The 11,366-nt window shown below is 56.3% G+C and overlaps 1 protein-coding gene across 1 annotated transcript in view; it reads left to right on the top strand.

The window, feature by feature from the left end:
- LOC308186393 (uncharacterized protein) overlaps window positions 1-11,366 on the top strand; it is a 183,078-nt gene that overhangs the window by 134,308 nt on the left and 37,404 nt on the right. The window contains exons 3-10 of the mRNA XM_080608538.1: window positions 9-265; window positions 664-734; window positions 1,161-1,249; window positions 1,366-1,483; window positions 2,380-2,506; window positions 2,977-3,182; window positions 3,422-3,567; window positions 10,907-11,163. Coding sequence (XP_080464664.1) covers window positions 197-265; window positions 664-734; window positions 1,161-1,249; window positions 1,366-1,483; window positions 2,380-2,506; window positions 2,977-3,182; window positions 3,422-3,567; window positions 10,907-11,163 — 1,083 coding nt within the window. The 5' untranslated portion in view covers window positions 9-196. The remainder of the gene's footprint in view (window positions 1-8; window positions 266-663; window positions 735-1,160; window positions 1,250-1,365; window positions 1,484-2,379; window positions 2,507-2,976; window positions 3,183-3,421; window positions 3,568-10,906; window positions 11,164-11,366) is intronic.

Genomic DNA, 11,366 nt, shown 5'->3' with positions numbered 1-11,366 from the left:
CCTTGCAGATGGTGTCAAGATCGAGCCGCTGAACTACGTGCAGCTATCGCGAGCCACCTCCTTCCCACTGCACGTGGTGAAGAACTGTGTGCAAGAGACCATCCTGTTGTACTGCTTCCTCCTGAGGAGCAAGGAGCACGTCCCCTTTGCCTTCAGGGACATTGGTGTTCTGACGTGCAAAGATGGTTTCCTCTGCATGAACTTTTATCTGGACTGTGTCAAACGTCTGGAGAGCACTGCGGACCTGGTCGCACTGCTCCACAGTGTAAGTTGGTGAGGTTTTGGGGGCTACTTCAATTTCTTTGGGAATCCTAGCAAAGGGTGAGGAATCCGACCGCTGTTGGCCAGCCTGGACATGGCAGGCCAGTCAAATGCCTTTCCCCACGCTTGCCCCCTTAGCTGCTTTCTCCATTAACAAAGAGAGTTTCTTCTGAGCATCTGGGCGCTTGCCCCTGCAAAAAGCCTGGCAGTGTTACTGTACAGCCTCCATATTCTGCCATGCAGCTCCTCCAGAGCAGAACAAAGGTTCATGGAAGAGGCTTTGGAGGAGGGCTTTGGAGAGAAGGCTTTCTTTTGGCTTGGGAGACAGGTTTGCTTCCTGTCAATGAGAGCCGTGAGAAAACCGCCTCAGAAACCCTCCAGCAGGTCTGTGTCTCTTTGCAGAGAATGTGGCCGGCACATCTGACCGCCTTCAGTGGAGAGACCACCGCTCGTGGGATCCCGATGTTCCCAAGGTGAGTGTGTTTCCTCCGCAGCCCTTGGCTGACCCAGCGGGAGGCTTCCCACCTCCTGCTTTGGAACGTGCGTGGCTGGGTCTCCACCTTCAGCACCCAGTCAGGGCTAAACCCCGGGGACTGGTTCCTGGTTATCTACTGCTGAGTTTCGGCTACGAGTGTCTTCACCTGGAGAGGAGGGGCATTGTGGTTGTGTTTCTTGTGCCCGCGCTGCTGCGATTCCCGTCAGAGAGAGTTGCCTGCATGTGGAGGGGAATTTAGGCTACCTTTTCTGGTGCTGCGGGAAGACTGACAACAAACCCCATGCATGGACATGACGGAAAAGGGATGCCATGCCTTGCGCGACACCAGGAGGATTACTGCCAGCAAGCTGCAACGGGAAGGAGGCCAGCCTTCTTCAAGCCCGTGTCATCGTTTGTTTTCCAGGTTTCATCTGACTGTGAGGAGAAGGCCAGAGGCCAAAGCTTCCACCACCTCACAGGAGGAAGCTGCAGGAGAGCGCAGGATGAGAAGAGGTAAGGGAACAGGTCCCTGCTGTCTGGAGGTGGTCCCTGTCCCGTGCTGGCTGACTTGAACCAGGTTAAAAGGCAGTGCCCACGCGGCTGCTCTGAAGAGCTTCCTCCTTTTCTAGTTTCAGAGTGCCATCCTGGCAAGCTGCTGCAGAGGAGGAAGAGGCTTTCCGTCCCCATCCTGACAAGCTGGGAGCCGGGCACAAGGCAGCAAGATGTGGAGAAGAAGCCGTCTACCAGGTGAGACCCCTGGGGGAAAGGAGGAAGGAGCCACTTGCAGCCACACAGGAGAGATGTCCCCTTTGGACCCACCAGCCGCAGGGTGGCTCCTGACACACGTCCTAGCGGAGGCCGCTCTCTCAACGGATGGCAAGCGTGCAGCACGTTTGCCTGAGACTGGCACACCAGCTTCATTTTCCACCAGGGCCCCGATCCCTGGGGGAGCTGAATGCAGGGCCTTGTTGCAGAAGCTCTTCTCCCTTCAGGAGTCCCCCCACATTGCAGCAGAGTCCATCTTCTTGTCTGTGGGAGCAAATGTCCCCTGCCTTCATTCTAACATGTCTCACCGTGGCTTAGGATTGCCGTGGCCCCATCTCCTCTGCTGTTTCTTCCAGCCTAAGGAGCTGTGATACCAGATGGAAAAGTTTCTTTCAGGCATTTTTTTCAAATGCTATCCCAAACGTTGTGGCAGGCACAAGAGAGTGCTGAGGTAGGGAGGTGGCATGACTGCCCTCCTTACCTGACGGTTTTCTCCGATGCTACTGGCTCCCCAGCGATAACCTGTTTTCCACCCGTAAGCGCACCGTGTTTCAGGGCCACAGAGGAGAAGCTGAGGTAAAGCCCGGGTGGGCCATAATGGTGTCTCTCGGCTCCTGTCCTTGCACAAGACACCGCTCCTCTCCTTCTTCCACCAAAAAGGGCCTGGATACGGGCATCCCGAGCCTTCCTGAAGGCAGGTGGTGCCACAGCTTCGCGTTTGGCTCTCTCTGTCTCTGCTGAAGTGAACACGGCCAGTCCAATACGCCCGCTCGCTGCGGAACTGTCGTCTGCTGCAGAGGCTGACGCAGCTTGCGAGCGCGGACTGGAGACCGAATTCCCCTGGGCTCATGCAGCCTCCTCCTGGTGTCTGTTTGCAGCGTGCTCCCCCCGTGTCCAGGCAGCACCCCCAGGACGAAGAGGACAGACAGGCAGGAAACAGCTCCTGAAGCCATGCCCACCACCACTGCGCTCCCTGCTCCTGAAGCCTCCAGGAGAGCGCTGCAGGTACCTGCTCTGCCTTGCTGCAATGACCGTGCTGTTTGGGCCTGTGCAAAAGCCTCTTTGTGTGGAGCGATCCCGAGCAGGTCCCTTGGGATGCGTTCATTTTCACGTTTGTTACCTCCTTCATCTCTTCCTCAGGAGACGGAAGGTGGCGTCCCGCACACCTTCCCTGCCTCTTACTGCCTCCCGTGTTGCCATGAGCCATTTCATTTTGACCAGGGGCCATGGAAAAGGAACAAGGCCTTTCTGGGTCATTGATGGCAGAGGGCTTTGGTCACCGCGGGCTGTTCAGCTGTGTTTGTCACGAGTTGAGGAGCCTGGCCTAGCTTCAGGGCCCCTCGTCCTTGAGGGTCGAAGCACTGCTGACAGACCGGCTGAGGCGAGGGGGCAGGAGTGCGGGTTAGGCCTGAGGGACAGCTGAGACCAATCCTGTCTGCTGTTGTGTTTTTGTTTTTTTTTTTTTTTTCCTCCAGGAGGTCTGGAACCTGTCTTCACAGTGGGACCAAACAGACTGCTCATGGCCCACGTACCAAAAGCTACAAGAGCAAGCCCGGGCAGAAATGGCTGCATGGGAAGCCTGGTCTGATGGGGAGGACCAACAGATACCCCAGGTACTGGCAGTGATCAACAGCGCTGAGAACAGCAGCGATCCTCTCCGCCAGGGCTCCGAGGGCGGCAGGTCCCAGGGTGGTGGGAGCAGGACGGGCACCAGGCCGCAGGGCAGGGCTTTGCCTGCTCCTCCCTGTGAGGGAGAGGTTGTCAGCAGAAAGGGAGGGATAAAAGCAGCAGCCAGACGTGGGCTGGCAGCGCCGAGTCGCCTGGTTCCCAGGTCCTGTTGCAGGGCCCTTTCAAGAGGTCCTCTGGGAAACAACACCTGTGTGTCCAGTCCTGTTTGATGAGAGTGTCTTCTCCTTGCAGCGATTCAACAGCCAACATGCTTGGACCCCCCATCCTCCAGCCCAGCCCAGGAGCAAGGAGGTCAGGAGGAGGTGGAGGAAGGCTGAGAACCCTGCCCCAGCAGAGGATTTGGGAGCAGCAGCCAAGCTGGAGAGACTCCGGCCTGAGTAAGTGTGTGCCGGCTCCGTTCCCGTCCTGGGGCACTGGAGTAGCTGTTGAGTGATGTCAGGACATGTCCAGGAGCCTGGTCCCTGAGTCCTGGGCTTGCCTCTAACACCCTTTGATTCCTCCTAAAGCGGGCATGACCTTGGTTACCACCAAGGCCTAAAAATCAGGTTGGAAGGGTGGGTGCAGGTGGCACTGCATGGGTGCAGGGTCTGGATGACGGGAGAGGCAGAAGGGGTGTCTGAGAGAGGCTGAGGGATCCCTTTCTCCTGTTGTTGCAGCCGCCTTTCCCCACGAGCACGCCAAGTTTTGGAAAGGTTGGAGCCACATCGCCATCAACAAAGCGTATTCAGAAATGTTGCGGAGGCAAACCGGCTGCGGCAAGAGCAGCAGCAGCAGCTCCCCTGGTAAGTATCTCCAAAAAGGGATGGTGCTTCCCACTGCTGCAAGGCCCATCCTTCCCCTGGGGGCAGCACTGGGAGAAAGAGGGCACGTCTCCAACACCCCTCCCGAGACAGACGCGGGCTTTGGAGACTCTGGAGACTTTGGGACTGGAGCTCCCTGACACCTGACGGGGAGCGGCTGGGCACCCAGAACAGGCTTTCCCATGTGGGATGTGAAAGTCCTGTCTGAAAACAGAGGGGTCCCCTGGATGGCTGCCTCTCCCCTTTCCAAAGCCAAGAGTCTGTCCTTCCTTTGGAGAGCGCTGACACCAGGACACCTTGCCCTGAGGGGGAATACCTGTGCAGAATACCCAGGGTCCTCCGCTCCACCTGACCCAGCCCCAGGCTGGTGAGCTGCACCCCTGGGGACCTTGTCGTGAGCTTGGGCACGAGGCATCTGTCTCACTTCACGGCAGCCTTGAAGCTTCCTGGGAAGCAGACCCCTACGTGCACGGCCCGAGCTAAGCCTGCAGTATTTCTCTGTGTTCAGCCTGTACACAACCTGCTCATCCTCTTTTTCTTTTGACTCCCTAGCGCTAGATGCTGGTACCGCAGTGGAGGGGAAGGTGCTGGGAATGGTGACGGCGGCAGCAGCGGAGCTCTGAGCAAAGGGGCTGGGACGCTCCCCCGCTTTCCACCCCTGAATGGAAAATAAAGAGCACCGGGGCTCTTCCCAAACAGACTGCTTGTGTCACTTCATCCACCCTAGACTTGAGTACGCATAAGCTGGATCTCTGCTTTGAAAGAGGAGTTTGGGTTGAAAGGAGAGCTCTTTCCAAGGCTCCCATTGCTATGCCTGCGCTGTCTAAGTGTGGCTTCCCGTCATGATACTCATCGCTGCCAGTTGCGCGCATTTCCAGTGCAGAATCTGTGTCTCAGCCCACGTCCCCATAGCTCCCTCCTAGCTAGGGGAGCTCCGTGGCAGACCTGCAGGGGAGGCCCATGGGGACGAGGAGCAGGCAGAGGCATGGGGAATCTGAGGGCATCTGAAAGGACTCTCAGGGCCAGGTGTGCGGGTGTGTATGTGCTTGTGAACCCCGAGAGTGCCGTGTGTGTGCCTGCAGCAGTGACCTGCTGTCTCTGCCAGCCCCAGTCAGGAGGGGACTCGGCTGTCTGTGCCTGTGTGTTACGTGTGTCCTGTGTGTGGGTGCTGTTGCAAGCAGCGCCTTGTCTGTGGTCATCTGTGTGACCGGCTGTATCAGTGTCCTCCCTGGGTGTCCCTGGCACAGGTGCTCAGCTTCGTTACTGCTTGAACCTGCAAAGGGGAAACTGGCAGCCGTGTCCCTCAGCCTGGGCGGAGAGCTGGGGACCCTGGGCACTGGGCTGGGTTCCAGTGGCCGGGCAGGACCATGCTGGGTGGTATCGGTCTGTACTGGGCTCCAGAGCATCTGGGGTAGTCAGCAGGATCTGGTCAAGTTGTGTGTCTTGCTGAGATTGCGTGTACATAATGCTTATAATATGCTGGGGGACCGATCCTTTGCTTCTGTTCCCTTAGGGTTATATTTACAAGGAAACTAGAGCATTGTGTGGGCACCCAAATGGGACCTGTGCTAGTAAATTCTTGGGTTGATTGGAACAAGTGGATTGAAAAGATGTTTACAGAGCATGAGGAGACAAGTAAGAGGCACAGATGGCTCAAACTGCAGGCCTGGTGGCTGGTATTCAGCGTTTAGGGGCTGAAAAGAAATGCTCACCAAAGCACGTACAAGACCTCCTGGATCCTGATCACTTCCAGCTCTGGAGATGAGAAATGATAGTAGAGAGCTGGAAGAAAACTGACAGAATCAGGCAAAGGCTGAGCCTTCTACAGACCGAACTTTCCAAATGCCTGAAGAATCAGGTAGAGACGGGAAATGCACAGTTGCAAAGAAGTAGCCTTAACGTTCAGAGATTTAGACCTGGTGGAGCCGAGTAGCCCTATATCTACTCCAAATCTACTCCTTTTTAGTTTAAAACCACTAGTCCTTGTCCTATCACTACACCCCCTGAGAAAGAGTCCCTGCGCAGCTTTCTTGGAGGCCCCCTTTTGGTACTGGAAGGCTGCAATGAGGTCTGCCCAGAGCCTTCTCTTCTCTAGACTGAACAACTCTCCCAGCCTGTCTTCGTGGGACAACCCTCTGATCAGCCTCGTGGCCACACTTCTTTTGATGCAGCCCGCGATACGGCTGGCTTTCTTTTTTTTTTATGGCATGTGCACATTGCCAGTTCATGCGGAGTCTCTCACCCACCAATGCTCCCAGGCCCTTCTCAGGGCTGCTCTCAACCCATTCTCCACCCAGCCTGGATTTGTGCTTAGGATTGCCCTGATCCAGGTGCAGGACCTTCCACTTGGCCTTGTTGAACCTCACGAGGTTTGCATTGGCCCAGCTCTCAAGCCTGTGCAGGTCCCCCTGGATGGCATCCCTTCCCTCCAGCGTGTCGACCGTGCCACACAGCTTAGAGTCATCAGCAAACGTGCTGAGAGTGCACTCAATCTACCGTCCATGTCGCTGACAAATATATTAAATAGTGCCGGCCCCATACTGACTCCTGAGGGACATGACTCATCACTGATCTCCACTTGGGCATGAAGCCGTTGACCACAACTCTCTGAGTGCAACCATCCAGCCAATTCCTTGCCCATGGAGTTGCTCATCCATCATATCCACGACTCTCCAATTTGGAGACAAGGATGTCATGCAGGACAGTGTCAAATGCCTTGCAGAAGTCCAGGTAGATGACGGCAGCTGCTCTTCCCCTATCCACCAGTGCTGTAACCCTGCTGTAGAAGGCTACCAGATTTTTCAGGCATGATCTGCCCTTACTGGAGCCACGCTGACTGTCACCAAGCACCTCTTTGTTTTCCACGTGCCTTGGAATAGTTCCCAGGAGGCTCTGCAGTACCTCATTCTCCCAGTCTGTTCCTTTGTATTCTGTGAATTGGCTAGTGTGGCTAGAGCACTTGACAGTGAAGACTGAAGCAAAAAAGTCATTGACTACCCCAGCCTCCTCCATGTACCACGTAACCAGGTCTCCCATTTCCTTCAGCAGAGGGCCCACGTTTTCCCTAGTCTTACTTTTATCACCAATATACCTGTAGAAGCCCTTCCTGTTGCCCCTGACGCTCCTGACAAGAGTCAATTCTGGTGGGGCTTAGCTTTCTGAACTTGATCCCTGGCTGCTCGGTAAATGTTCCTGCATTCCTCCTAGGAGGCTCAAGGGAGACCTTATCGCCCCACTGCCCCACGCGTGGTCCCACAGCCATGCTGCCAAGGCACCGCACATGGCAGTGCCCGATCAGGGCTGAGTCAAGCTCTTACTGACCGCACCAGGGACAATAGACATGGAAGACAGAATGCAATGCACAGGAAAAATTACACATAATAAGCAACCAAATAACAGTAGTTTTGTAGCCACGGCCACCCTCATGTCCAGTCTCCAAATGGGGTCCTGCTATCATTTGTCTTCAGTTGTTTGGTTAATTCTTGTAATTCCTGTATCTTCACGTGTACCAAGTGGGAATGATCACTCAGGTTCATATAAGACATACCTGCAAAGTCCTCGCAATCATGACCATGGACAAGTAACAAAAATCAATCCCAGCTCTATTTTGTAGCGTAGCATGCCTTATTAATATTTACGTCAAGCAGCAAGCCAGGTAGCGCAGCACTAGTGGCATCACTAAATTTACTTAGTCAGCACGCTAGGCGATTCAGGGTGGTTAACGCTCGAGCACTAGCCAAACCAGGTTCCGTACTATTCACCCACCATGACACTGAGTTGTTTTTCCCTGTATAGGTGAAAAATGTGCAGTAGGTCGCTGGCAACGAGCCCAGGAGGCTCAATTCTTGGGACGGGAGGCTTGGTGTCTGCCCAGCTCTGGATAACCAACCATTCCAGGAGTCGCTCCAGGCCTCGCAGCGTGGCTCTCAGGCCATGGCTTGGTCACATAAGCGGGCTAGCCGTTCCCGTCTCAGCAGCGCTCCGACCCGACAGATGCAAAAGGGGTGCTGCGGTGCAGCAAGACTCAGGCACGTAATATCCTGGCCTGTGGCATTAGCCATGGTCACCCATACGTTCTGTTGAGGCTGTGGGATGATCCACGCTGACCTGGAAAACAGCCGGGGGGGAGTGGGGGTGGGGTGATGGCGGGGGGGGAATCATGGCCACGGGCCGCGGGGAGGCTGCGGCAGCCTTCAGGAGCACGCTGCGTCTGTCCCAGACGGTTCTCCCCACTCTCCTCTTCATCTGCAGCGCATGCCCTACTCCTCTCCCTCACCATGACGTGCTGAGGGTATGTTTGCCATTCCCTCGTGTACCACCTCTGCCTCCCGCATGGCAGACAGGGGGATGGTGCTGAGGCCTCCTCAAAGCACAGAGCCCCGTGGGATGTGCGGGGCTGCAATTCCCTCCGTATAACACATCCTACTTGGACAACAGCAAAGGCTGGCTGTTGTTCAGCCAAGTTCAGGTGCGGTGAGGGACTGCTGTATCCCAGGTGCCTTTGCTCCCATCTTTTTCTTGAAAAAGGCCCAGCCCCAGGACAGGCCTCAAACCCCACCTTCCTGGAAGGGCTTCCAAGATCAGAGGTGTGTTGGGGCAGGAACACAGCGGTGACTTTTCCAGCGCTCCACTTCCTATATCCAATGGCCTTTGTCACCATTTGGAGATGTTCCTGGTAGATTTGTCAAGATCCTGTGGAAAAGAACAGGGCAGAAGGGAGGTGACAGTTTCTCAGGACAAGAAGGGAAATCTCTCGTCTCTCTCCCGACCTGCGCCATCTCCTTGCTGCTGACCTCATAGGCCTTCAAATGACACGTGCTGATGTCAGAGGGGGATGTCAGAGGGTCAGAGCAGAGGCGTGTTGGGGCAGGCAGACAGTGGGGACTTCTCCAGCACTCCAATCCTTTATTCTATGGCCTTTGTCACCATGTGGAGATGTTCCTGGTGGCTTTGCCAGGAACTGCTGCTAAAGAACTGGGCAGAAGGGAGGTGACTGTTTCTCAGGACAAGAAAGGAAATCTCTCGTCTCTCTCCTGAGCTGTGCTGTCTCCATGCTGCTGACATCATAAGCCTTCAGATGACACGTGCTGATGTCACAAAGGGATGCACTGCATCACCAGGATATCTTCACTGGAGCAGCGCCAGTGCCGGCACTTCCCTGCAAGGCCTGGTCCCTGCTGGGCACTGCTTGGGTGCTCCCCACCGCTGTCCTTCTGTGGCCAGGAGTGGGGGCAGCAGGCAGCAAGGTTGCACTGGGCGACCCTCGCTGACGGGCGGAGGAGCAGGGGCACCTTGCAGAGGAGCTGTGGTTGAGGAGCCAGGGCGGGCATCCCTTGTCCTGAGCTGAGGGCCAGCAGCAAGCGAGATGGAGGGTTGCTGGAGTGTGACCATCACCTCTGATCTGACTTCTGCATTCCCAGTGCTCCTGCAGCTCTCCCCCAAAGGTGAGGGTGTCAGGAGCCCCTTCCCAAGGGGTGTCCCAGGGGCTGTCAGCTGTCCCAAGCTGCAGGTCCTGGGCTGGGGGGTGGTGGTGGTGCTGCACAGAGCTGGTGGCTGCCACGAGAGCCCTGCCTGAGGGTCCCGCTGGGCTCAGGGGACAATGTGGCAGCCAGGACTCCTGGGTCCTGATGCCAGGGCTGTCCTGAGGCCCAGGGCTCCTCTGGCCATGGCTCAGACTTCTCCTGATGGGGGACAGTCCAGGGCCAGCTTTCCCTGGGAGCCGGTGCCTCTTTGGGATCTGGCTCTGGGAGGAAAGACCTCTGGTGTCCCAGAGACTGGCGTGGCCTGCAGGTCCCACAGGCCTCTCAGGAATGTCCCAGGAGTGCCTGCATGGTGTTTTTCTGGGATGCTTGTGTATGCCTGCATGTGTCATCGCCTGGGTGAGGTGCTTGCCAAGAGGTTGTGAGCTGGCTGGCCTGGAGCCTGACGTGTCTTTTCCTCGCTTTCCAGAGACTGAGGCTATCTGGGATGCTGTATCCAAGTACATCCTGGAAGAGCTGAAGCGGGATAAGGTGGGTTGGTGTCCTGGGCCCTGCAGAGCAATCCCTGCCCGAGCACCGTGGCAGTGCTCTAAGACTGCCCGGGGTGCCCGGAGCAGCTTCTTGGCCAGCTGGGAGAGAAACCAAGGCCAGATGTGCTCTGCCTCTCAGGTGTTTGGCACACCCTAGGGCTTCCCTCTTCCCTGCGGTCTGAGTGGGGAGGGCGAGCAGAGAGATGGGGGAATATCCTGGCTCCGTGCCTAGGACAATTGCTGGGAGTCAGTCCCAGGCCTAATCCGTGTGCTGGAAACCTCCGGGCGCTTCTCTAGCCAAGGGATGTTGGCAAATCCTGTGAGGGGGGTGACGAAAGAAACAGAGGATGCGGCTCTTTTGCAAAGCTTTCCAAAGTGCCCCACCTTGCCCCATTGTCCCTCAGGAGCGGGCAGGGCACAGAGCAGTGTCCCCCTGCTCTGACAGTCATCCCTTTTCCCGTCTCTCAAGAACTCCCTCATCGGCCTTTCTGTCTTTTCTGTGTGCAGGGCGTTCGGGTTGCGGGACTCGGGACCTTTGCTGTTGTCCAAGAGCAATTCCATAGCAAAGAAGAGCCGCTCTTGGTTCGAAGGCCTTTCTTCGAGCTGGACATCGATGAGTTGTGGCTGGAGGAGATCTACTGTCCCACTGAGCTCCTCCCTGGTGAGAAGGCAGCAGCCCCCCTCTTCCTGCCCCATGTCCGGAACGGTTTGTTCTCCCTGCTCTTTGGAAAGGCCCGGGAGAAGTAGAGGATTGTCTCCGACGGTCAGGGTACAGCTTGAGTTCCCCAAAAGAAACCGTGCCCCAGGAGCTCTTTCTCTTAGCGACCCTTTCTCTGGGAACTTGTTCTGAATGTTGCAAGCAACTTGGGCTTGCTGTGGCACTGAGGATGTTGCTTCTCCTTGCAGATGGTGTCAAGATCGAGCCGCTGAACTACGTGCAGCTATCGCGAGCCACCTCCTTCCCACTGCACGTGGTGAAGAACTGTGTGCAAGAGACCATCCTGTTGTACTGCTTCCTCCTGAGGAGCAAGGAGCACGTCCCCTTTGCCTTCAGGGACATTGGTGTTCTGACGTGCAAAGATGGTTTCCTCTGCATGAACTTTTATCTGGACTGTGTCAAACGTCTGGAGAGCACTGCGGACCTGGTCGCACTGCTCCACAGTGTAAGTTGGTGAGGTTTTGGGGGCTACTTCAATTTCTTTGGGAATCCTAGCAAAGGGTGAGGAATCCGACCGCTGTTGGCCAGCCTGGACATGGCAGGCCAGTCAAATGCCTTTCCCCACGCTTGCCCCCTTAGCTGCTTTCTCCATTAACAAAGAGAGTTTCTTCTGAGCATCTGGGCGCTTGCCCCTGCAAAAAGCCTGGC

The sequence above is a fragment of the Anser brachyrhynchus genome (assembly GCF_964034855.1).
Source record: "Anser brachyrhynchus genome assembly, contig: SCAFFOLD_86, whole genome shotgun sequence".
NCBI lineage: Eukaryota > Metazoa > Chordata > Aves > Anseriformes > Anatidae > Anser > Anser brachyrhynchus.
Note: the sequence above shows the minus strand (reverse complement) of the source record. Positions and strands in the feature narration are given on the sequence as shown.